The sequence below is a fragment of the Seriola lalandi genome, unplaced genomic scaffold (genome assembly GCF_002814215.2).
Source record: "Seriola lalandi dorsalis isolate HSWRI2012SDOR001 ecotype SW California unplaced genomic scaffold, Sedor1 jcf7180002054262, whole genome shotgun sequence".
NCBI classification, from domain to species: Eukaryota; Metazoa; Chordata; class Actinopteri; order Carangiformes; family Carangidae; genus Seriola; species Seriola lalandi.
Window position 1 is genome coordinate 37,224 of NW_019524815.1, and position 27,495 is coordinate 64,718.

Consider the following 27,495-nt stretch of genomic DNA (forward strand, 5'->3'; position numbering starts at 1 on the left):
TAATTCTTACTAATTCAAGTGGGGCACTGTCAAAAGGTGTTATACGTATAATTTTTTATGACTCTTCACTGTTATGTTTAAAAAAAATACTTAACAGTGGGTTTGCTTGATCTTTCTAGGTCTCACTCATCTACATGTCAATTATGAAAACACCATTTACACGTGTCAGCATCAACATTTTCAGATGAATCATTCAACACTACCCATAAGCTCACCATTGTTGAAGAGATATGCTCCCATACATATTTGTCACTAGACAATATGATTTAATCTATATAATATGGAGTATTTGTACTGTGTATGTACAAGTGTTGTACTATTGCAGTCTTTTAATTGTAGGAATATATACATCAGTTGTGAGTGAAAGTTCTTGTTCTCTTTTCTGCCTTAATTTAATCCGACATATCTGTTGTGTGAATTGAACCTTATTTTTTTTGGATGTGTGCTTCTTGGTTTATATCCAGCCATCACATGATTGGATTTGTCTTTCAATAAAATTTGTTTAGCTGGTGTTTATAGAAGACACGAAATACTGTGCAAACACGCCACCTACCTGGCACTCAAAGAAAAAACATTCAAATGAAGTTATGAAGTAGAAAGGGAAGGCAAAGGTCAGCCTCTTTCAGCTACCCAAGAACATTTTGAACATTTTTCCTATGGGTACAATCTTACTGTGGGTTTTATCTGCACCCAGCACAACCTGAAGTTACCCCAGAATAACCACTCACACACACAGACACACACACACACCACAGTCTTTTTAACCAACCAACCTTTGACATCAATAGTAAAAACATTTTAAAAGAAGTTCTGCAGTGATCAAAGACATTCAAAACAAAGCCAAAGCAACAACAAGATTAAAAAGATGTAACCTGAGGTAGTTGTTGTAGGTCAGACACAAAAAAAGAAGTTGTGTATGTAATTTATTGGTAAGCTACAACAAATAGTGATGCTTTATTTTAAAGGAGCTAACACTTGCTTCATAGCATATAAGTAGGTCAGAGATGTATTTAGTCCCAAGACCATTTAGTGCTTTATAGACGAGCCATAGCATTTAAAAAGCTATCAATTGATGCAAAGGAAACCAGTGCAGTGATTTAAGGACCGACTGATGTGATGTGCTCTACTTTCTTGGTGTTAGTGAGGACTCTGGCAGCAGCATTCTGGATGAGCTGCAGCTGTCTGGTTGAGGACACCGCAGCTAAAGTTGTTTGTCAAACATTTCTTGACATCACCGTCACCTTCTGCAATGAGAGATAAATTACTGTGCAATGTAAAAAGCATGTTGGTTGGAAAGAGACTCTTTACTCGTGACACGGAGTGGAACAACCTGTGCACTGTGCTCAATAAGGGTTTACGTAACATTCGTTTTGCTCACTAATGTAGGTTGGGCACATTGGGAGATATTTTAACAAAAAACTAAATAGCTCCATAATTTTTTTTTATATGAACAATGACTAAAATGACTCCCTATAATGTGAAAATGCTGCTAATATTGAAATGCTTTGAGAATTAACACTCTGATCAGCAGGACTACCAGAAAATATTGTTTCCCACTGTTTCCAACTCACTATTTCAGGGAACATCTTACCACAACGTTCAGTATCAACATATTTGCGATTTGCAATAGAAGTAAATGAACATTTCCTCATTATGTTACTTAAAAATATGATTTGTTCCCAACTACATTTCCTTCATCTTTGCTGTTGCAAATTAGTTCTATATAAAGGTACTTTACATGAGACACCACTGTTTTTTTTCAAATTTGTCATTACTGTTCAGTAGTTTGTCAATACAGTAATAACCACAAGGTGGTAGTTAGGTGTTTCTCACTCAAACGGGTGTGTATGCTATTTGTGTGGTTGTTTAAAACAATGTTTTAGGACATGACTTATGTCATGATACTTTCTGCTATGTAAATAATTGCATCCTTTGTCATAAAAGCTTACCTTTTGTGTGGGTGTGTTCTTCTTGTTTTTTTTTTTTACACTATGTAATTAGATGTACCTTAAATGATGATGCTGCTTTAAAAATTCTAGCCTTGTTCCGCCCACTTATTGTTTCTTTGTCTTTAACAATTGTTGTCATTTGGAAGACCTTATATCACATCATGACTTGTTTAACATAGTTGTTGATTTCAGCTAGTTCGTTAACTACTGGCAATGAAAACTAGCTTTTTGACTGATTATGTGAGAGAGAAAACAGTGCCTATAATGACAATGTGTCTGGTTTGAGTTCACCTAAGGGCCTTTGTTGCATGTCATTTATCCTCTATTCCCTAAGTTTCTGGTATCTCTTTACTGTCACTACCAACTAAAGCCAAAAACTGCAGACAAATTATTAAAGGTTGTCTTTTGTACAAGTATTTCCATTTTTCTGGTTCCCCAGTATAGATTTCCAGTTTTATGCTACTTGCCACTGACAGCTTAGAATGATGATATTATGATAAATACAAAGTTGAGCCACTGTGTTGTCTTCCACTGTCTTCTTATTTTTCATAAGCTCAAAAGGATTCTGACATGAGGTGACAGTGTACTATTGTCTCTGTTTCTATAAGTGCCTTAATTGCTTTGGACATTGTAACCCTGAATTAATTATCTCCACCCTGTTTAACTACTACCACACCCTGTAAGAGCTATCTACCCAATTTAACAGCCAGAGACCCATCAGTCATTCTTCATTCGTCACAGCGGAGAGACAGTATATGCTTCTTTCACCTTTATCTTTGTAAGTAACCATTTTGCTCACATTTTATTGAATAACATTTACACAGATTTAGTTGTTTCTATGTATACCACTATACCTACTAAAATGCTTTAAGTCATTCGCTAAACTAGACATATGTCATGGGTGGTGGGGTGTCAAAGCAGCAGGCACTGTATAGTAGGCTAATGTTAAGATAACTTTGTGCTTTACCTGTTATGAGCATGTTGTGATTACTATCAGGCATAAAGCAGTGTTGTTTCACAAAACAGGAAGTTAATTGATCAAACTTGATTGATTATAGGCATATAGTAACCAGTCTGTTCAGATCAGACCTGGTGCTGTATTGTCAGGTCTTCTGTGATTAAACACATACAATACAACAATAGATACAATAAAAAAGAGAAACCTGATATCCAAGCAAGAGCTTCATTGAGAATGCAGAGCTGCAACCATGACTGTAAATAATTTACAACGCAGCAGTTGTATCATTTGTCTGGAAATGACATTTTTCACTCAATTTGGATCACTTTTCTTTTATTCTTTTAATTACACCAACGTGTAATTAAAGTTTTCTTTGTGCATTGTAATACAACAGCTTGCTTTGTTCTTCAAAATTTCCAGATGCTCTTTGGTCACTGATTGAATCATAACCTATAACCCTGATAAAGGTAAGGGAGAACATCATGTGTTTAAAAAAAAGCATATCTTTGGTTTTGACTATGTGTTGGTACAGTTGCATTTTCCTGCCAGTATTCTCACTCTTCTTTCAAACTGCCATTGCTAAAGGAGATAATTAAACAATTCTGCATAATTGCTATCATCACCATCCTGCTATGCAACATTTTTTTCAAACCACTAATTATCTGCCCTATCTTTTAGTGGTATGAGGAGCATGTTAGCTGTGGCTTACATCTTAAGTGCAAAACCGCACCAACTATGTACAATGCACATCAAAATAATTGTTCACATACTGTTCAAAGTAAACCTGGGTGTGTAGAGGCACAGGTGAAAATAAAAGGAATCCTGAATGATATATCAAACTTCATGCTATCTTGTGTAGTCTTGTTGAAATTACATGTTGCGTCACATTTGATTTGTGCTACAGGCATTACAATTTACATGATAGGGCAGTGGCTGGTGTTCTTAAAATGCTAAAATAATTTGACACAATTCATTTTTAATCAGTAAATGTAAAATGTAAGTTTTACTAACCACATCACTAGCAAACGTCCATTTCTAAACAATGCTTTCTGTCTCTGATTTATCCAGCTGTTAATATAGTCATTAATCTCTGCATACAGGTTGTATTAAGAAATCTGTAACCTATATCAGGGTGAATTAAAAGCGTTTTGTTGGCTCACTGTCACAGGGGTTGCAACAGCTGAACTCATACTGGGTATAGAGCTTACATGACATTATACATTACAGACCATCTTGAAATGGAATCACACCAGCGGCGTCGCCCATCAACCTGTTGACATGCCAACTCATGAGTCATTAGTATTCATGTAATAATGCAGTCATTACTACATTATTAAATGAGTAGTCAGCACTCATGGGTCAGACCACACCCATTTTCGAAAACAAACTTAATTTTGATCTCAATAACACACCTGTAAAGTTAAACACCTGCCAAAGTCCTAAACCAAACTTTGTGTGGCAACAAATAATCATTTCTCAGAAATCTCTCAGAACACTCGATATAAATACCCAGTATTTTGGAGAGAAATGTTTTTGACTGAACTTTGACTGCTGATAGAACTTCTAAATTTCAGTTTTGCCGTCTCAGATCAACAAATGTGTGTTTTTGACATTATAAAAGAAACCAAATACAGAATTCTCCTAAACCTCATGGAATCTAACTACACAGTCTCCTTGTACAGACATCGGTCCAATGTGTTAATGTCAATGAAGACCTTCATTACATTGAAGAAAGGGCTTGCCCATTAAAAATAACATTTTAAAAAAAGCTACTGAAATGCCTTTGAAGCTGTAAATATAATGGGTATTGATTGTATTAAAAATGTCCAGTTTCCTGCGTTGAAATGCTTTTTGGGTGCCCAAAGTAAAGATTTGTGTGAAAATGATGTTCATATTTCAAGTTACAATGATTTTGAATTTCTTCTATTTCTTTTTATCCATACAGCATCAACATGTGCAAGCCAATTCTAACTGCAGGTAAGGCACACTGATCCAGTAAATGGTTTCTTAAATAATCAGTTCACCCAAATCAGAAACACATTTTCACATTTATATTGACAAGAAAAAGTAAGTTAATGCGCTGGAATTACTTTTATATGTAAGATTTGTCTTCAAATATGGTCACAAAGTTACAATTATCAAGACAATCTATAACTAACACAGAACTAATAACACACAAATCATTGTATTGTTCTCATGCATCTTGAATACATTATTCAAATATTCAGTGTAGGTTGGAAAACCTGTGAAACCCTAATGCTAATGACACAAGCTAACTGGAGCCAGGAGTTAGAAAACGTTGAGTCCATACAATGAAAGCTTGGAGGTGTGGGTTAGAGCTACTTTAATCTCAGAAGACTAATAAACCAGACTTGTTGATTTTCATAAAGCTGGGAAGGGTTACAATGTTATAGGGTTGTCAAAAAAATCAATACTCAGATACTAATCGATTATAATCATTTGCAACATTATCGATACCGACAGTGCCGTCTTCACCTCCTCCAGTTGACAAACAACTTCATACAGCACCACTGCAGAAAGGCTGGCATACAGCCCCTCCACTCACTTGCAGCTGAACACATGAATGCTAGTTGATGTTCACAACACTGAGCTGGTGTCACCAGCATAAAACTAAATTAACATGGCAAGTGCTGCTGCTGAAGGGCCTTTGTGACCTGTTTTAGCTGAAATTGAAAAAAGCAAAAGTGCCGTTTGGAATTATTTTGCGTTATTATTTTATCTGGCCGGCAGAACACATAAATGTTAGCCGTTTAACTATTATCAATTAGCCGATAGCCACATTAGCTGTTTTTTTAAGTTATCATAAAGCTAACGGCTAGCAGCTGTGGCTAATAATAAAATGACTGAGTCTACCATACACAAATCATGGAGCATGGCTGCACGGAGCATGGAGCATGGAGTTGATGGCAGGAGAAGCGAAGCAGCTGTTTCCCCAAAAAATATCACTGTGTGCCCGAAGTTTGCCAAACAGCACCTTAGCAAAATACTATGCTACCAGGAAACTCTTTGGTGGACTGATGAAACTGAGATTGAATTGTTTACAAAAAAGATGAGTGGGAAGTTGTTTGTGTTGCTTACAACTTTGAAAGATTAAATTAAAAAAATCAACAGGAATCTGTTTTTCTGTGTCTCCATTACACTGGATAATTCACAAATTCACATAACATGTACAGTGAGGTTTGTGGATTATCAGTAATATTGTAGATTGTTTGTTGCTGATTTTTAACACGTACAATTAAATTACATTCACCCCTAAGAATAAATTTTTGGTCATTTGGATGAACTTTGTTTTTAATCTCATGTTCTGTCATTCTCACTGAAGGTCTCTGTTTGATCATCGCCAGCTTGGGTAAGTTTATAGCACATACATTTATTCTAATCGACAGTCTAACTAGAAAACAAGAGATTTGATAAACCTTCTGTCTTCAAAAACAAATTAAATCCTTTTTAAAACAATTTTTTCCTTGTCTCAGCCTCTTCCTCCAGGCTGGTGTGTTACTATGACAGCTTGGCTGAAGATAGAGCGGAGGACGGGAAGTTCAGGATTTCAAACATTAATCCGAACCAGTGTACCCATCTGATTTTCGCCTTTTCTGACATTAGCAGTGTGAATGATCTGGTCCCCAGCAGAGACACTGACGTACAGCTCTATCAGTCCTTTAATGGACTCAAAACCAGGTCAGACCTGTAGCCTCTCAATATTATTATGTTCAATTTTGTGTTTTTTTTTTTTATTTTATTATTTTTTTAAATAATCATCACTAAACTTTGATGCTCCAACAGAAATCCGCTGCTCAAAACCCTGTTGGCAGTTGGTGGCATAACATTTAACAGACAAAAGTAAGTTAACATGCAGAAGAGCATTTGATCATTTTTTATAAGCAATGCAACATGTTGGTATTTTCTTGAATTCTTCATGCTGTATTTGTGCATTGCACAACATGTATGACACATGGTTTCAAAAGATTGAGAAGGTAGCACAAGGTGAGGTGCTGTAATATTTTGATTATATTAATAAATTTAGTAAATTATTACATAATGACATACAAACGAAATGTGTGATGTAAATTTGAAGCAACTGCCTAATAATGCAAATAACACTTCAATATAGTCCAGAATGTAGACAATTTTGACTTACAATGATATTCACTACCAACCCTAAATTAGTTTTGTGCAAAATAATCAAATATTAGAGTGTGTGCACATAAAAGTGGTCAAAAAACTATAATTATATGTTAATTATTTTACTTATGTTACAAAAAGAATGAGAATTAAAAAATGTATTGTTTATGTGTTACTCCATTCCTTGTTTGAATGTAATCTGAATAATAATTTAACACACATTTTTACTTTTTATTTTACACCTACTTGCTTCTAATACTTGTTAAAAATTTGATGGTAGCCTACTAAAGATGTCAGTAACTACAAATTATACTTCTATAGATGATGACAACACTGTTTTGTACTAATCTTTACCAGATTCAGTACGATGGTGTCAACACAAACAACAAGAGCAATGTTCATCCAGTCTGCTATCACACTACTGAGAAAATATGGTTTTGATGGGCTCAACCTGGACTGGAGGTTTCCCGCAGCAGCAGGAAGCCAATCAGACAACAAGCAGAAATTTACACTGTTGTGCCAGGTCAGATCCTTTCTTCTGGGACTCTCATAAATATTCTATACATTACATATATATATATTTTAAGATTTTAAACTTGATTGAGACTGAACCGTGTTTTCTTCTTGTGCAGGAGCTCAACGCTGCCTTTGTGGCTGAAGGAACCCAAAATAACAGTGACAGATTAATCCTCACTGCTAGTGTCTCTGCTGAGAAGGCAGTCATCGATGCCAGTTATGAAGTCGCACAGATTGCCGGGTAAACTATTTTAAAGTCATTCTTGACACTATATTTGTGATTAGCTGTTGAAGTTCTTTGGTCAACGTGATCTTCTCTGCATTTTATCAGGAACCTGGATTTCATTAATGTGCTGACATTTGACTTTCGCGGCCCCTGGGAAAATGTAACAGGACATCACAGCCCCTTGTTCCGGGGATCCCAAGATACTGGAGACAAAATCAACTCTAATACTGTAAATACCAGGATTCATACTTAAACTGTCTGACCCCATATCTATTTATAGTTGTCATCCTAATTGTTTTTCCCTCACATTTTAGGAGGATGGCATGCAGTACTGGAGGGACCAAGGAGCACCAGCACAATTGCTAAACTTGGGACTGGCAACGTATGGACGAGCTTTTACCCTGTCTTCTCCATCCACTGATGTTGGAGCACCAGCCAACGGCACTGGTGAAGAAGGTTGCTACACTGGTGAAGATGGATTCTGGGCCTATTATGAGGTATTATTATATTATTATGCTGTGTACATATATTTTAATTAATAATGTACACTAACGGCTTTCACTGCGTAGTGTGACAAATTTCATTAGATCTAAATATATTGTTTCCCCGTTCCTTTCAGACTTGTCTTTATATTGAAGGGGCTCTAATCCAGCTGATTACTGATCAGAAAGTTCCATACGCCCTCACAGAAAATCAGTGGGTTGGATTTGATAACAAAGAAAGCTTTGAAACAAAGGTAATCATCTGTTTAATTCCATAATAACTTTGCAAATGAATGATAGTTGATGGACAGTTGATGGAATGATGGTTAAATGATTTCAGCTGGTGTGTTTTTTCTTCATCCTCTCAGGTCAGCTACCTGAAAACAAACAACTTTGGAGGAGCTTTTGTCTGGTCTCTGGACCTGGATGACTTTACTGGAAAATTCTGTAATGATAGCAAATATCCTCTCATCAGCCATGTGCATGATCTCCTTGTTCCAGGTGACAAAAATGCAATAAGTGTCTGCTGTATCCTGTGATGAGGTGGTGGTTTATCGTTTGATTTAATGCCATCAGCATTAATCTTATCATCTTTTATTGATTTTACTACTTTTAGTTACGCATAGCGCAATTGTGTTCTCTCTCTGTTTGAAAGTCCAATTGCTCATGCTCATTGATATTAAAGTATGACGTGATGATCAAGTAGGGTTAAATAGCAATTAACACAATATTTGATTTTCATTCTTTCAGATTTTCCAGACCTTAGCACAACCACAACTCCCACTACTACAACGACAACTTCTACTACTACAACCACAACTCCCACTACAACTCCAACCACCACAACTCCCACTGCCATAACCACAACTCCCACTACAACTCCCACCACAACTCCCACCATCACAACTCCCACTACTTCAACCACAACTCCCACTACAACTCCCACCATCACAACTCCCACTACTTCAACCACAACTCCCACTACAACTCCCACCACCACAACTCCCACTACATCAACCACAACTCCCACTACAACTCCCACCACCACAACTCCCACTACCATAACCACAACTCCCACTACCATAACCACAACTCCCACTACAACTCCCACCACAACTCCCACTACCATAACCACAACTCCCACTACAACTCCCACCACCACAACTCCCACTACCATAACCACAACTCCCACTACAACTCCCACCACCACAACTGCCACTACCATAACCACAACTCCGACTACTTCAACCACAACCCCCACTACAACTCACATTACCATAACCACAACTCCCACTACCATAACCACAACTCCCACTGCAACTCCTACTTCAACCACAACTCCCACTACAACTCCCACTACCATAACCACAACTCCCACTACAACTCCCACCTCAACTCCCACCATCACAACTCCCACTACTTCAACCACAACTCCCACTACTACAACTCCCACTACCATAACCACAACTCCCACCACAACTCCCACCATCACAACTCCCACTACCATAACCACAACTCCCATTACAACTCCCACCACAACTCCCACCATCACAACTCCCACTACTTCAACCACAACTCCCACTACTATAACTCCCACTACCATAACCACAACTCCCATTACAACTCCCACCACAACTCCCACCATCACAACTCCCACTACCATAACCACAACTCCCACCATCACAACTCCCACTACTACAACTCCCACTACCATGACCACAACTCCCACTACAACTCCCACCACAACTCCCACCATCACAACTCCCACTACTTCAACCACAACTCCCACTACAACTCCCACCACCACAACCCCCACTACCATAACCACAACTCCCACCACCACAACTCCCACTACCATAACCACAACTCCCACTACTACAACTCCCACTACCATAACCACAACTCCCACTACAACTCCCACCACAACTCCCACCATCACAACTCCCACTACCATAACCACAACTTCCACTACCATAACCACAACTCCCACTACTTCAACAACAACTCCCACTACAACTCCCACTACTTCAACCACAACTCCCACTACAACTCCCACTACTTCAACCACAACTCCCACTACAACTCCCACCACCACAACTCCCACTACCATAACCACAACTCCCACTACTACAACCACAACTCCCACCATCACAACTCCCACTACCACAACTCCCACTACCCCAACTCCCACTACCCCAACTCCCCCTACTACAACTACAACTCCCACTACAACTCCCACAACCACTACTCCCACTACCACAACTCCCACTACCCCAACTCCCCCTACAACTCCCACCACCACAACTCCCACTACCATAACCACAACTCCCACTACTACAACCACTACTTCAACCACAACTCCCACTACAACTCCCACCACCACAACTCCCACTACCATAACCACAACTCCCACTACTACAACTACAACTCCCACTACCACAAATCCCACCACCACAACTCCCACTACCCCAACTCACCCTACCACAACTACAACTCCCACTACAACTCCTACAACCACTACTCCCACTACCACAACTACAACTCCCACAACCACAACTCCCACTACCATAACCACAACTCCCACTACAACTCCCACCACCACAACTCCCACAACCACAACTCCCACCACTACAACTATAACTCCCACCACCACAACCACAACTCCCACTACAACTCCCACCACTACTACTCCCGCTACCACAACTCCCACTACCACAACTCCCACCACCACAACCACAACTCCCACTACAACTCCCACCACCACTACTCCCACTACTACAACTCCCACAATCACAACTCCCACCACCACAACGCCCACTACTACAATCACAACTCCCACTATTACAACTACAACTCCCACCACCACAACTCCCACAACCACAACTCCCACCACTACAACCACAACTCCCACTATTACAACTACAACTCCCACCACCACAACTCCCACAACCACAACTCCCACCACTACAACCACAACTCCCACTATTACAACTACAACTCCCACCACCACAACTCCCACAACCACAACGCCCACTACTACAATCACAACTCCCACTATTACAACTACAACTCCCACCACCACAACTCCCACAACCACAACTCCCACAACCACAACTCCCACCACTACAACTACAACTCCCACTACCACAACCACAACTCCCACTACAACTCCCACCATTACAACCACAACTCCCACTATTACAACTACAACTCCCACCACCACAACTCCCACAACCACAACTCCCACCACTACAACTACAACTCCCACTACCACAACCACAACTCCCACTACAACTCCCACCACCACTACTCCCACTACCACAACTCCCACCACTACAACTACAACTCCCACTACCACAACCACAAGTCCCACTACAACTCCCACCACCACTACTCCCACTACTACAACTCCCACAATCACAACTCCCACCACCACAACGCCCACTACTACAACTACATCTTCCACAACCACAACTCCCACCACAACTCCCACCACCACATCTCCCACTACCATAACCACAACTCCCACTAGTACAACTACAACTCCCACTACCACAACTCCCACTACTACAACCACAACTCCCACTACTACAACCGCAACTCCCACTACCACGACCACAACTCTCACTACCACAACTCCCACTACCACAATTACAACTCCCACTACCACGACCACAACTCCCACTACCACAACCATGACCACAACTCCCACTACTACGACCACAACTCCCACTACCACAACCACAACTCCCACTACCACAACCACTACTCCCACTTCAACAGGAAATTCTAGAGGTCTCTGTGCAGGAAAAAACAGTGGGCTTATCAGCAACCCTAAAGACCCACAATCTTTTTTCAACTGTGGTGATAAAGCAGTGCACCTTCAATACTGCCAAGCAAGGTTGATCTTCAAGGAATCTTGCCAATGCTGTGACTACCCCTAAAGAGTGGCAAGATATGTGTTAATACTCTTATCAACAAAATGGGGTTACTGTCAACAGATGTTATATGTATCATTTGTTATGATTCTTCACTGATGTTTTGTGTGAAAAATTACTTTACTCTGTTTAGGCCTCAATAAGGTACATGTAGGTTTGAAAACACCATTTACATGCTTGCATTAACACTTTCAGGTGAATCCGTCAAGATTTACAGATTGATTTCCATAAGCCAATGAAATGTCCTCCCATTCATGTCTGTAAATATACCACATTATTTATTTTATTTATTAATATCTAATATATCTAAACCAGTTGATCATGTATGTTCTTTTTATCCTTTCTTCCATTATTTAGTCTACCATGCCTTACTTAATTATATGGTTGTTGCATAAATATTTTACTGTTGGTGTATCTTACCCTATTGTATGGATGTGTTTTTTTGTTGGTTTATATTTAGCCCTCACATGATTGCCATGCACCTGTTACATATAGCATATATTTATACATTTAAAGCTTTACTTTGATAAATTCTAATAAATATTACTGAATTGATAAATCAATAATAATAAAATGATAAATTACAAAAATTCTACAAGTTTTCCATGTTTTGTTGGAAGATTGGTTATTATGTTGTTGTTGGTTGTTCTTTGTCTATCAGGTGCTTATGGGATAAAAGACACAACATAGTGTTTTAGCGCATTACAAATAAAAGTGAACTGAATATGCTATGAAAACAAGCTACCTAACTGGTTATCATCAATCTATCCCCAGATCAACATCTATCTATCTATCTATAACAAGTGATTTTTATCAGAGTTGTTTCACAACACACAAATTTAACTGATCAAACTTGTAAACTTCTAACATGCAGCTATTCTGTTTAGTTCAGATCAGACCAGGTACTATATGATCAGATCAATGCAATTAAAACACAAAATAAAAATATTAATTTGATATCCAAGCAAGAGCTTTACTGACAATGCAGAGCTGTAACCAAGACTGAAGTTAATTTACGATGCAGTAGTTGGATTATTTGTCTGGAAATGTTTTCCAAAGTAGATCTTCTTTTGTATATTCAAATTTGTACCTACAGTATATCTATACATCTATACATTGGGGGCCTTTTTTCCGCTTGAGGGCCCCAAGCATTTGCCTGGTTTGCCTGTCGTGACGATATGCCTCTGGCTAAAACAGATAATTAAACAATCCTGAGTAACAACTGTTATGAGTTATAAGGATCCTGCTGGGCAAGATTTTTTTACAACACAAATCATCTTCCCAAACTTGTTGTATGAGGGAAAATGTTGTAAATGTTTCAGTTAAATCAGCTGTGCACATTATGTTCTCGTTCTTTTGTCTGACATGCCTCTTTTTTTTCTATGCTTATTCAATGGGTATGTTCTGGTGTATATTTAGCATGATTGGTCTAGATGATGCAGCTAATGACATGGCTGATGCATATTGCACTTATTTACATACACTATTTGTCTAGCTTTAATAAATACTGACTCCTTATAAACATCTTCAAATACTGCAATTCTGAGAGAATTCACACCATGATCAGAAAGACTACAAGAAAACGTCTTCAGCCATTTACAGCTAACTATTTTGCTGGACCAATAGACAATACTATTTCATATATAACATATGAAAATGTGTGTTAAAAAGTATGCAACTGTAGTCTCTTCAGAGCACAATGTGTTAAACATCTAAAAAAAATACTTTTGCAGAGGGAAAACTTTCTTAACTGTATCTAATAATGAGACCGCATTGTCCTGAGTAATAGGATTTGTATGGTCATCTTTTTTTCATAATAATTATTTATTATGATATTAATATTTTGTTATCATTGGGATAACTGTTCTCCTCTTCGTTGTTGGTTATTTAATTATGCAATGCAATGTTTATTTCTGCCACATTGTGTATAAGGAGCACCAGGTGTAAACTTTTTTACAAATTCCAGCCTGTCAGGTCAAAGCCAGCCAGCATTTTATTTATGCCTAATTAGATAAAGGCTTTTAATATAACTTTTTTGCTTGCTCTAGCTAAGAGTGCCCAAAGAACCTTTTATTTTCGGCGAACATCTTCAAGAACACCTAAAGGTTGCCTGGACTTACTGTATGTGAAAGCCATTGAGCACTCTGCTTCATTTGGATTTGCATTTTGATGCAGGACTCCAGAGATATCCATGCCAATAAATAATCCATAACATAACATAATGTTTATATAATGCTGCTATATTCGTATTATCAAGGTTTCTGCACCTTCCTTCCTTCCTGATGTTTTGATTAGTCTAAATGTACTGTTTGTTCCAGAATGTTCTGATGTAGCTCTAGTAAGACAACAGGTTAGAGAAAACCTTTACACGTGTATGTCTTATAAAGGAAAACATCTACAGCATACATTTTCACACACACAAGGTATAAACCAGGTTTGGCAAGTGTGTGTTGGCAAACAGCAGGACTTTTTAACTGCATCATCAAATTAGTTGTCTGTCCATGTTGATTATGACAAGCTGCAAGAAAATAATCTGAGATGATGGACCGATTGTTGAGTATGTTTTGATTTATTTAAACAATCATTACATTAGAAGCAGCACAGCATAGGTTTTAAGGAGGGATTTGACGCAGGTATGTCGGTACATTCCGCACCATGCTGTACTTACAGCAACAAGGAGGACCTTCATCACGTGTCTCAATAATAATAATTTGTTTGTTTGTTTTTAACTCTTTCTACTTCCTTACTTACTTTCTACAAACAGAATATTTAGTTTCACTCAAAAACTGTCAAATAACAACTAATACTTCCCACACCCTTGTTTTTTAAAATCTTGTACCTACAACTTTGTTTATTTTTTTACTTTTCATGATTTGTCAAAATAGTCTGATAAGAGCTTATGTTACCATACTTGATACCGTGTGAATTTTAATATAAAGCACATTGAGTTTCCTTTTAAAATTCCCCTCCAGATACATTTTAACCTATGTAAAATTAATATGTTGTTAAACACAATTTTCCTACATAAAAAAAACTAAAAAAACTAAAGTGAGTTTGTAAAAATAAAAACAACTGAAAAAAGCTGCTTACTTCCTCATTGAGAAATTCTGGATCAAGCCTTGTGCCTCAGCCACCACTGCTGCTTGCTCGGAGAGACTCAGCCACATGTTTGACCCTCAGTCAGACCCAGACTTAGATGAAGAGTCTGTTGTGACCAAAACTGGCATCTAGCAGACATATCAGAATGGTAAGCGTAGTTAGCATCTTTTACTTTACTAAGTAGTTTGTTGGCTTGTAACTGGCAGTGGCTGACACACTGTTAGGGGTTGTGCTGATGCAAACTCTCGCTCTCTGTACTAGTACAAGGTTTCAGGTTTATTTTGCCTGGTTCCTTAGGTTTGTGACATATAAAACCCAGGATGTAAGAATCCCTTTTTTAGACTGCCATTGGTTCACTGTAGCTCCAAGGATGACAATACTAATTCATGCCACTGATTGCATATTTCACTCATGATATGTCTTGTATTATATAAGTAACACCTTATGGACATTTTAACAAGGTTAAAAAGTTGATTTTCATCAGAGGGGGGCTTCAAAACATTTTACATCATTACAATTGCCTTGTCACCCATAGATAAGTTTCTGTACTCATCGTTATATCTAGTATAAAGTAATGAACTGTTGTGGTATCTAATAACATGTCTCACATTCTAATAGTTTAGCCATCCATGATTGGCAGTTAGCCATTTAACTCCACAGATCAAATCTGGTAGTAACATATATCTTTACTAGTAGGAGTGTCTTTATTTAGTCGGATTAGCAACATACCACAAAAATTTGTTAAGCCACAATGACATATCAGGATAAGAGAGTATTATGGTGTTAATCAATTAGCCTGAATTAGTTAATTAGTTTGATTTCTTTCTAAAGCCATTGCCAATAGTATAGGCAATAGTAAACTCAAAGAAAAAAAAAAGAAGTGCACATGTGTCAAACGTACACGTGTGACCTTTAAAAAAAACAATTACAGCATGACATAAATTCCATAATAGAATGAACTGGCTTAGGTGTGACTGACATTATCCAGGTATGCATGGCAATTATGCTGTTAAATTAACAGCACAATCTATAATACAAATGTCAATAAAGATGTAACCCTTCAACAAGGAAATAAAACACAAGACTGAACCTCATGGTGATTCAGCAGGTTTAAAAATAGTTAAAATAACATTTTATCAAGGTTTGTTATACAAGTGTTTAAAAAGGTTTAAATAGATTTGTATTTGAAATTGCAATTGATTCTGAAAAACAAAATTGATGACTCTGTATATATTATGTGAGCCTATTCTATTATGTTATCATCTAACTTTTAAAAAATTAAGACAACATAGACAACATTGTATTAACTGTCCCTCTAAATATGCTCCACCTCCTTTAGCTGTCTACTATAAAGGTTCATCACCACACATCCTCAGCCACAGTAAAGAGAGACTGTAGTAGCCTCCATCTCCAACATACTTGTAAGTATTACCCTTCTTTAATATTATTAAATTATTTTTAAAAAATTTGAGAAAATCTTGCAGTAATTTTATCAAACTAAACAAACAGACACATTTTGAGGGTTGCTTGAACTAACAGGGAAGTGCCTGCATTTTCTATTTTCATGTTATACCTCATGTCATTTTCATTGTCAGACATGCTGCAATGAAGGGGCCAACCATAATAGGTTGATTAAAGGCGATGCAGTAACCAATATGTTAAATCAGATCAATTCTGGCAACACCTGAGACATGTAACATCCTATGTGATTAAAATAGTATAAAATATCACAATCTTCTAATCTCTTTCAAGAAAGAGTTTAATTTAATTCAAATCTCAGTGGATACATTTGTATTTTCAGCTGCTGAGTTTGTCCTTTACAGTCCTTACAATTTTGATTTATTATGGAAGTCCTTTTATTACATAATTTCTTGTTTTGTTAAATATTGTTGTAGTAATTTTTGACTGGATGTTGTAATAAAACATTCTAATCTATATCTTCTGCCCTTTGCTAATTCTACAGATGAACACACAGCGTACATATTTAGTAAATACACAGTCCTTCAAGGATGAGGATTAATAATGGGTATTTTAGTCCATTCTTATTTATTAGTATTCTTTGGTAGCATATCAAACTAGCAAATAAATTTTCAATCCTCGCTTCAGTGAATTGACTTCACATTTGACATGTCATGACATTCACAGTATCTGGGAGTCTCATCAAATGATGTTTATGCCATTAGCACATACAGTCAATGCATTCAGTAGGTTGTTTCAGAGTCATTGGGTTCTATAAATGTGGAACAATACAACAATGTGTTGATACTAAAAAAACTTTACTTCTGAATAAGTATTTTTAAAAGCAAGTACTCCAGTACTTTTACTCAAGTAAATATTTGACTGAACAATTTTCACTTGTACTGGAGTAATATTTCAGCAGGCATATCTAAACTTTGACTCAAGTAAGTTATGAGTTATGTGCTTTGTCCACCTCTGTTAATTAAATACAGCAACAAACTACTACAGTGAAATTATTTGTGTCTGAGTAATTATTATTATGGTTTGCGTATACTTTTTTTATTAATAATATAATTAAATTAGTTTTTCTTTTCTTTTTTCCAATTGTGTTTTCACACAGTATAAACATGAGGGCACCAATTCTAATTGCAGGTAAAGGACTTTTTAAACCGATCAAATTGTTTACAAAGGCTGTTTTAACCAAATACTGACTGAGTCTCTCTCTTTGAAGGTCTCTGTTTAAGTGTCATCAGCTTGTGTGAGTTTGTATTTTGCTATAACAAAAAATCTTAAATGTAATGCCTAAATAATTAATGTTGTTAAACAATGAGATTCATCTCAAAGTAACTCACTGATGTCTTAAATATTTCAGCTTCTTCCTCCAAACTGGTGTGTTACTACACCAGCTGGTCCAAATATAGAGCAGCGGAAGGGAAGTTCACGCTCTCAGATATTGATCCAAACCTGTGTACCCATCTGATCTTTGCTTTTTCTGGCATTAATAATGCCAATCAGCTGGTCCCTTCTGACAGAGGTGACACACAAAGCTACAAAACCTTTAATGGACTGAAATCTAGGTCAGTGCTTAATTCATTAAATATGCTGAAAACTGTCTTTTATTTTGGAGTATTAAATAACGCCTGCTTAACTTCTATTCTCACATAGGAATCCAGATCTCAAAACCCTTTTGGCAGTTGGTGGCTGGAACTTTGGCACACAAAAGTGCGATACGTAAATACAACATACCTAAGAATATCTAATTGAATACATGGCATGTCTACTTCAGCACCATTTCTGTTTTAATGTCCAGATTCAGCACCATGGTATCAACAGCAGCCAACAGAAGAAAGTTCATCCAGTCATCTATCGCACTACTGAGGACATACAGCTTTGATGGGATAAACTTGGACTGGGAATTCCCTGGTACACGAGGAAGCCGTCAGCAGGACAAACAGAGATTCACGCTGTTGTGCAAGGTCAGAAATATAATTTCTTTGAGACAGTCATCATAAATATACTATATATGATGGATATGGTTTTGAATACTCATTTATGTAATTTGACATTTAATCAAGGCAGACTGACCCATGCTTGTATGTTGTACAGGAACTCCTATCTGCCTACAAGGCTGAGGGAAAAGCAAGTGGCCGTCCCAGATTAATGGTCACCGCTGCTGTTTCTGCTGGCAAAGGAACCATCGATGCCAGTTATGAAATCGCAGAGATTGCCAAGTAAATTCTCCGCTATTTTTATATTTCCAGTGACTAGCTGTCATGTGTTGCTGCACTTGATTACAATTGTGTTTGTTTGTTTGTTTGTTTGTTTGTTTGTTTGTTTGTTTGTTTGTTTGTTTTTTGTTTAGGTACCTGGATTTCATTAATGTGATGACATTTGACCTTCATGGCACCTGGGACAGGGTCACAGGACATCACAGCCCTTTAAACCAGAGATCCCAAGACACTGGAGGTCGTATTTACTTAAATACTGTGAGTAGCGGATTTCATACCATCATTTGTCAATTGATTATTATTGGGCTAAAACTGATGCAGGGTTAAGAGGTTATTTTAATACAACAAATTTAATTTAATATGAATTTGTTTCAATGTATTAATTTTCAGATTGAATTGGTCATGTTCATTTATGACCAAATGGTATTCAATACCATTAAAGTATCATATCCCAGTATGAATGTGACTTGAATGTGAAAGAAACATAACTACATGCCAATAGCAGCATTGATATAAAGTAATGATAGTTTCCAGCACAAATAGTAGTATAAATGACCAGTTTTAAATGGAACTCTGCCAGTAGGAGGCGGTACCTTTCAGTGACACACAAGTGGCATTCATTTATTAGTAGCATATACTTTTTAAAGGAGCTATTTTTATATTTTGCTACTGCTGCATAGCCAACATTAGCATTAAAAACTGTTTCCTTACCAGCCTAGAGGACACTTTGTAAGTTGAACATCAAAAAATCTTTCCTTTATTCATCAAGAGCTGTCTCAAGTTGTTGAAAGCAACCCTCTTGTTTTGCTTTTATTTCTATCACTCCTTTTCTTATGCTGAAGTTAGCATGCTAACCAGCTCGCACCCGCCTGCTTGGCCCATCTTGTAACTTTCCAATACAGAGTAACTATAGCATCCAGTCTTACCTGAAGAACTAGCAGAAAGAGTAATCTAACCTCTTGTATTATAAATACAATTATGCCAGAAGCTCTTGGCAAAACCGGTAATGTTAACGTTGGCCATGTAGAGTCGAAAACTGTAGAAAAATTGCAAATAGCTCTTTTAAGTTACATAATCTATTTATAAATGGTATATGCCAACAGAGCCACAAAGTAATAACTATAATCAACAGTGACATATGCCAAACACTACAGTTCCAAAAGCCACTTTTTTATTCTTTCCACATTTCAGGCCTTTGCAATGCAGTACTGGCGAGACCAGGGGGTTCCTGCTGAAAAGCTGATTTTGGGATTTGCTGCATATGGGCGAACCTTTACCCTGTCGTTTCAATCCAGTGAGATTGGAGCACCAATCAGTGGTGCTGGTAATGCGGGTCGTTACACCAAGGAGGCAGGCTTCTGGTCCTATTATGAGGTGAAACTTAAATCTCTAATCAATCTAAATAATAGGCTTAATCATACATACAGATTTTATGGTGTGGTGGGTCATGTTTCTTATTATGCTAATATGTTGGATTAAAATTTGACTCTTCTTTTCAGGTTTGTCTTAATCTTGAGGGAAAAACTGTCCAGTGGATTGCAGACCAGAAAGTTCCATATGGTACCACAGGAAATCAGTGGGTCGGATTTGACAATAAAGACAGCATTAATGCTAAGGTAGCCATTCGTTTCATTAAAACTATTGTTCAATAATTCTTTAGAAAATTATTAATTGTAGAAACATCCAGTTAAACCATTTCTGTGTTATCATGACTATGAACTATCGAATTCTCACAGGTCAGCTACCTAAAAGAAAACAACTTCGGAGGCGTCTTTGTCTGGTCTCTGGACCTGGATGATTTTAATGGGCAGTTTTGTAAACAGGGCAAATACCCCCTAATCAGCCATCTGCATACTCTTCTGGTGTCAGGTAAACCGAAACGTTGTTAAAAAAAAAACAAAAAAAACTATCTATCCTATCCTGCAGAATGGTAGAGGTATAAAAATGAAATTTTGTGCAAAATTTCAGCAGTTAAGCTCAGTCATAGTCAGACCATGTAATGATCAGATAACACTACCTTACAATATGTGACTCATTTTTTCCACACCTTCCACAAACCTCTCTAGATATAGGAGTTCCCACCACTGATGAGACTCCACCTGCAGTCACCAAAGATGAGCCTACCACTACTACTACCACCACTACCACTGCCACCGCCGCATCCTGTGCTGAGCAATCTGATCCAAATTTCTGCATAGGAAAGACCAGCGGGCTCTATCCCAATCCTAGTAACTTAAATTCTTTTTACAATTGTTTCAATGACATTACATATGTCCAAAACTGTCCCTCTGGTTTAGTCTTCCGAGATAGCTGCAAATGCTGTGGACACCCTTAAGTGGGAGTCTGTCATTAATACTCCAGGAGTGGTAATATAATTAATTAAAAATAAAATAATAAAATAATAATTAATAATAATATATACTATCGAAAAGGATGCATTACATAAAGCTTTATGTGTTCTCATCCTATACTTCACTATTCAGAATAAGATTTTAAAAATGCTTTGCTTCATTTTAATGTCAGGTTCTTGTTATGCGGTGTTATGTAATAAAGTCTAGCTGAATGCCTCCTATTAGATAGTAGAAGTGTAAGAATAAGCTTTTTTTCTAACATAAAATACAGGGAAATTGTGATGTCATGATTGTGTACTATTTTCAGAATTAAATAAAATATATAACATAACCCTTAGATCATCACTTATGTTATTTGGTGTAATTGTTGTTTTTGTTGTATGTTTGTGTCAAGCTTGTGTGCAAATTCAAATCCCCTGTACAAATCAGGATTAATTTTAATGTGTCAGTCAGTGATACTACAGCATTCTTCAAGAGATAAACTACTGTACTTGATTCAACAAGAAGTAATAAAATACTTTTTAAATATCACAATTCAGAATTTCTTCAGTAAGCAGCATATTTTTGTATCGTCTATCATCAGCAGCCAAAAATATTTAATATAGAAGTTGATCATTTTAAGTAATACAGTATTATTCAGCACAACTGTATTTATTCAGTCACTTCATCAAATTATAACATAATAATTTGGTAGCAATCTTCATCACAAACACAAAAGGAGATTCATATACTTGACCTGTGAATATTTCATTGCAACAAGATCAAGACTATGTATCTGATCACACAAGATTGAAATTAGTAAGTTACTGTAACTGTTTTACGGTAACCCTAAAATTACAGGCCACTGAAAAAGTTTATCTTCTGGCTCTAAAATGTAGAATCTCTCTCTGTAGAATCATTTGCTTTTGAAAAAAAAAAAAGAGGAGTAAGTCAGGCCATGGTCCTGTTGAGTGCTTTTGAAATTAATCAGACTAACATTAACATAGGTTTGCATTTGTTTGACTTGTTATCAATACTGTCAATTCCTTAGAGTTCATGGACAGAGCTGTGAGGCTCAGGGAGGTTCTGAATGTCACAGTTTTGAATCAGGCTGAAGTAAAATAGTACAAGCTCCTCGTAGTTCTTTTTGGAAATCCTTTCATTGATGCCATGGAATCTAAGAAAGAAAAAAAAAAGTTTTTCCCGCTAATAGCATTCATTCACAGTATCTAAGAAGAGGAAAATGTGTTTCCTTTATTCGATTGCCTGTCACTGTTCTTGCAGGATAATGGCTTTTTATTACCAAAGCTGAGGGATAAACTGGGCAAGCTGTTAAAACTCTTCTTATTGTATTTGTTCCAGAGGAGCTCAACGTCTGTACTGTACAAGTAGGTCAGATATTTACATCACAAGTTTGTGATGCAAACATGTGACCAACAGCAGAAAGCACTCTTTTGTTCAGGAAGTTGTTTTACAGTTTGTCAATCATTACACTGCACAAGCATTTCATTGTAATGACTGCAGCAGGTTTTGTTGAGACTTCTCCTAAGAGTAATTATAATCAGGGTTAGACACATTCTTACCTCTTAGCATCACCTGGTTTAAACCAGACAGGGGCAAAGCGATAGATATCACTGGTCAGGTCTTTGAAGTGTCGACTGTCTGTGTTCCCAATACAGATACCTGCACATTATATCAAAACACTTATGGAATATTTAAATACCTTAACAACCTAATTTTTATGCAACTAAATCTGTCTGGACTCTACCTGGAGCAACTGTAACTGTTGGAAACATGTCCAACACAGTTTTCTTAATGATCTGGAAGCCAAAGGACTGTTCATCAGCTGAGCTGACAGGCAGAGGGTCAAACCCATCAACAAGCTCGATCTTCACTCGCTGGTCACCCACTGTGGAACGGACGAGGTCCAGTACCTATATGAGATAGCACACATTTTATTCAACTCAGAAAATTCATGGTGATATCAGGAATTCTCAAAAAGGAGAATTACTTTTCTGACTCTACCTCTTGTAATGACTGCGCTGAGTGGATTCGTAGATTTACATAAGCTTCAGCTAGGGAAGGGATGACATTCACCTACAAGGTGGGAAAGAATTTAGGATTTTTTGAAGGCAAACTGAATTGCTTTCAATCTAATTTCCTGTGAATAACCTTCAATTTTATGATTATTAACTGTACCTTAACTCCTGCATTAAACATGGTAACTGCTGTGGTTGTCCTTACAAAAGCATTAGTGTCTGGTTTTCTTTCCAGTACCCTGAAATACAAAACTTTCTAATTAGACACGACACAGTCAGAAGATAACATGCTGAATAAATTTTAGGATGTAATTACCTGCCAAGGAGTGGGGAGAACAGCCACAAATTCGACATTATGAACTTCATTGGAAGCCTGAACTGAAGTCAAAGATCGAGTTAAACAGGGAGAGATCTAAAATACTACAAGTTGTGATGAGTAGTGGACAAGAAGCTGGTTGTCCTTACCTTATGGGCCAGGTGTTCAAAGGTTCCACGCTCAGGCCCATGACCAAATAACCTTGGCATAGGGTTCTCCTCTAGTCTGAGGAATCAAAATGACAGTCAGAGTCTGATGGTATATATAAAATTTGTAGTCAAACATATGGTACAGCATGAACACAAAGACTAACCACAATACATTGTATGTTCCTCTCACCTTTTGACTGCGGCAGCCAAGATCCCAATGCTGGTCTCTCTGGGAGGCATTGAGGAGTGACCAGGGGCCATAGACACACTCAGCTTTACAGTGGCCGAGCCCTTTTCCGTTATCCCAATTCTGTAAACAATGAGCACACACGTAAAAAACAGAATGTCAATCAGTCACCTGCGCAATTTAAAGGACACATGCAATTTTATAATATGCTTGTGAGTTTTGTTGTGATGTCAGGCTTGGACTTTTTACCAAGCCAAAGCTGTACCGTAAATATCGTGCTGAGTTGTTACGTTAGAGTATGGCAGGAACTCACAGAGCAGCAGGTACTTCAAGACCACTGATGACATCATCCAGTACAGCAAGGCCCTCGTCTAGGACAAACGACAGCTGCACACCATGCTGCTTCAGCATTGGCACTATGTTCACTGCCCCCTTGTAACCACCGACCTTTAAAAGGAATACAGAAGGATTCAGATGTTCAAATATAGTATTTTAATTCTTGTTTAAGTTCAAAATTTCAAGAAAGTTGTATGAATAGTTGAACTACTTCTTCGTCATGACCAAGACCAATGTAAAATCCTCTGCGTGGAGCATAGCCTTTTATTAGCAAGTATTCCAGCGCCTGAAGTATTCCCTGGGAGAAATAAGGCATATTAGTTTAGCCTTGCCTAGCATGTGAAAGGTAAATAAGTATGTAATTCAATTCCATGAGATCACGCAAAATACCACTTGTTCCCTCACCATTACAGAGCCCTTGTCATCGATGGTCCCTCTACCATATATGAAGCCATCTATCTCCTTTGCAGAAAATGGCGGTGCTTCCCAGCCATCCGACTCTGAAGCAGGTACCACATCTATGTGGGCCAGCAGCAGGTATGGCGCTAAGTCAGGCTGTGATCCTTGTACCCAAAATAGGTGGCTGTAGTTGGCCACCAACTGATGATGAACCAATTTTGAAGAGAAAACTGTTGGGAAAGCTGGTACAGGAAGAAGAGCGCAAGCTTAAAGGTGGAACTCTAGTTGTATAAAACCTGCTGTGGCTCTAGTGGAGCACCAGAGTCTGTGAAAATAATCCTGAAGATGCCATCAGCATTATCCTCAAAACAAAGGCTATGTTAGAAACTGGTGTCATAAAGGTTGAAACACGACACTTTTGACATGTCTGACTTGTTATACTATATAGAGAGCTGGAAGATAAATCAATCAGCAACTACTTTGATAATTAATCTACTGTCTGAGTCCCTTTTCAAGCAAAAATGCCAAAAATTTGCAGTTTCCAGCTTCTTAAGTGTGAGGATTTGCTGATTAACTTTGACAATAGTCTCGATATCTTAGGGTTTGGGAGTGCTGGTAACAAAAAACAAGGGAAGAGAGTATAATTGTGATGGGCATTTTTCACTTATTGTCTGACATTTTGGAGACAAAAAGGATTGATTAATTAATTAATCGATTGACAAAAGTGCCAGTACAAACCCTATTTCATATTTTAGCATTGGAATAGAGAGTAATTAATATATCATATGGCTGGGATAAATCAATACCATAACTTGAAATATTTAAAGTAAACGTAATCTAAAGTCTGTATTAAAATTTCACATGAAAGACTGTAAGCTGTCTAAAGGAGAAGTGGGCAACTGGCCAGGTGTCGCAAAACCCCTATGTTTACGCCATATTGTTTAGGTCTGCATAATTTGATAAGTTTGATTGTTTAGGAATTACACTTTATTTAATAATTAAATAACTGAATCCACCCATTTATAGTCACACATAATATAGGCCTAATGAAATATGTAGCATATGCATTTGAAAAGTGATCTTGGAATCTAGGCCTTTGTTATTAGAGGTTTAGCTGCATTATTGCCTGAAGCTCTTTGTGGCTAATGTAAAATCGTAATTGCACAATGTTTTGAGGGGCAGAGGCACAGACATTGCTCCTGATACTTTGGACTGGCAGTGTTAGTGTCCTCTTCATATGATGTCTATTTATGTTTATGTTATGTTTATTTTAACTGCAAGGTAAAAGAAACTAATAGTTTTTACAGGTATCCAGTTCTGTAATTTGGAACAGGTTCTAATTTGGATCCCCTAATCTAAAATTAACTTATTCAAATGGCTTTTTTTAATCGGACCAACAGTCTACAACCAAAAGATGTTAGGATTAATATCAATGAAAACCAAATAATATATATGAGTTACCATAGCCTCTCTGTCAGCTCGAACCAGTCTGGTTATTCTCCTCTGAGCTTTCTCATCAACAGCAAAACTGCGGTTCACTGGATTTTTTTATGCACGGTTCTGAGTAAATTCTAGAGACTGTTTTATATAAAAATCCCTGGTGATCAGCAGTTTCAGAAAACACTCAAAGCAACCAGTCTGGCACCAACACTCTAATGTTTGACATGAACATTAACTAAAGCTCCAGGGCTGTACCTGCATGACTTTATGTACTGCACTGCTGCCACATGATTAGCTGATTGAATAATTGCATGGATATGCTACAGGTGTTAAAAAAATTTAGATAGAAATACAGAATAGGGAAAAAAACATTTCTGGAACAATCTATCCACTCCACTTCACAACCCTAGGGTGCCCAACAACAAGTGTTTGCCCGAAGGCCCCATAGGAGGTTAATACGGCCATGTTACCATTTGTCTCAGCACAAAAACCCTGCTGACACAACGTGTCTATGTGTCAGCTGCGTGGCTAGCTAACGTTAGCTGAAATGTAGCTTAGTAGCTGTCTTCATACATGTTCGGCATTCAATATTAACGTTAGCTTAACTATTAAACATTAGCTATTGGGTAAAGTTAGCTGGAACTGCTCTGCTAAATCACCGCAACTTTGTGGGTGTGTGAAGCCACTGTTAACTACCAAACACAACCGTGACTGTACAATACAAATAAGTCTCTCATAATATTTTAGTGCCAGCTTTACCTTTACGGAGGAGCCTGTTGAATTCAAGCAGCGCAGTGTTGTTGCTCTCCGTCCCGGAGAAAGACACAGTGGGGATCCGAATAGCCTCTGGATGTATGGATTCAGAGACACACTGTCTGTTAATGGTGGCTTCTCCACATTTCTTTAACGTGCTTTCCACCCAATGTTACGAGAACATTTAACTAGGTAAGGTACTCGTCTAAAACACGACTCAAATTACCTTTAAAATTTGCTATTAGTTCCTCTCTCTGATGATGGTCTATGACGAGCGAGATGTTCTTCGTCTTTTCCCAATTTGCGAGTTGAAGACCGGCATTTACGTCCAGTGAGAAAGTCCTGATAGATGCTACAGTAAATAACAATAATATTGTAATGAGGAAGCTGCTAATCATAATCTTTAAAAACTTGAATATTTTGAACTTTTGCCCCGACTCGGTCATTGTTTATTTGTTGTGACAGCGGAACTCGTTCACTGTGACTGAGTGCAGACTGAATTAGTTTGAGGATGTTGAACGAGAGCCACCTGCTGGTCAGAAAGCGAAT

The 27,495-nt window shown here is 37.6% G+C and overlaps 3 protein-coding genes across 5 annotated transcripts; 2 read left to right on the plus strand and 1 right to left on the minus strand.

The window, feature by feature from the left end:
• Positions 1–908: 908 nt before the first annotated feature.
• Positions 909–27,448, minus strand: pm20d1.2 (peptidase M20 domain containing 1, tandem duplicate 2). 3 transcript variants are annotated; one of them, XR_015437186.1, is made up of 14 exons: positions 27,173–27,448; positions 26,953–27,039; positions 24,760–24,995; positions 24,566–24,652; positions 24,332–24,465; positions 24,022–24,141; positions 23,832–23,907; positions 23,683–23,744; positions 23,527–23,605; positions 23,353–23,424; positions 23,096–23,261; positions 22,911–23,010; positions 15,303–15,439; positions 909–1,244 (listed from the first exon to the last, which is right to left on the minus strand). XR_015437186.1 is itself a non-coding variant. In XM_023405087.2 (13 exons), exons 1-13 carry the CDS (start codon positions 27,390–27,392, stop codon positions 22,375–22,377), a joined length of 1,569 nt encoding a protein of 522 aa, XP_023260855.1. In that variant the 5' UTR covers positions 27,393–27,448; the 3' UTR covers positions 21,981–22,374. The 3 variants fall into 3 exon arrangements, 1 of the variants encoding a protein (XP_023260855.1); XR_015437185.1 differs by lacking the exon at positions 909–1,244 and adding an exon at positions 8,524–8,719; XM_023405087.2 differs by lacking the exons at positions 909–1,244; positions 15,303–15,439 and adding an exon at positions 21,981–22,504.
• On the plus strand, positions 2,628–12,810 carry LOC111654158 (uncharacterized). Its single transcript, XM_087173637.1, has 13 exons — positions 2,628–2,727; positions 3,328–3,374; positions 4,853–4,884; positions 6,251–6,277; positions 6,402–6,606; positions 6,712–6,768; positions 7,408–7,573; positions 7,683–7,807; positions 7,898–8,021; positions 8,107–8,289; positions 8,412–8,528; positions 8,643–8,775; positions 9,025–12,810. Exons 3-13 carry the CDS (start codon positions 4,860–4,862, stop codon positions 12,216–12,218), a joined length of 4,356 nt encoding a protein of 1,451 aa, XP_087029763.1. The 5' UTR covers positions 2,628–2,727; positions 3,328–3,374; positions 4,853–4,859; the 3' UTR covers positions 12,219–12,810.
• On the plus strand, positions 16,651–21,685 carry LOC111654185 (acidic mammalian chitinase-like). Its single transcript, XM_023405088.2, has 12 exons — positions 16,651–16,732; positions 17,890–17,921; positions 18,001–18,027; positions 18,142–18,346; positions 18,435–18,491; positions 18,580–18,745; positions 18,876–19,000; positions 19,132–19,255; positions 20,189–20,371; positions 20,497–20,613; positions 20,734–20,866; positions 21,064–21,685. The coding sequence occupies exons 2-12, from the start codon at positions 17,897–17,899 to the stop codon at positions 21,330–21,332; spliced, it is 1,431 nt and encodes a 476-aa protein (XP_023260856.1). The 5' UTR covers positions 16,651–16,732; positions 17,890–17,896; the 3' UTR covers positions 21,333–21,685.
• Positions 27,449–27,495: the final 47 nt, after the last annotated feature.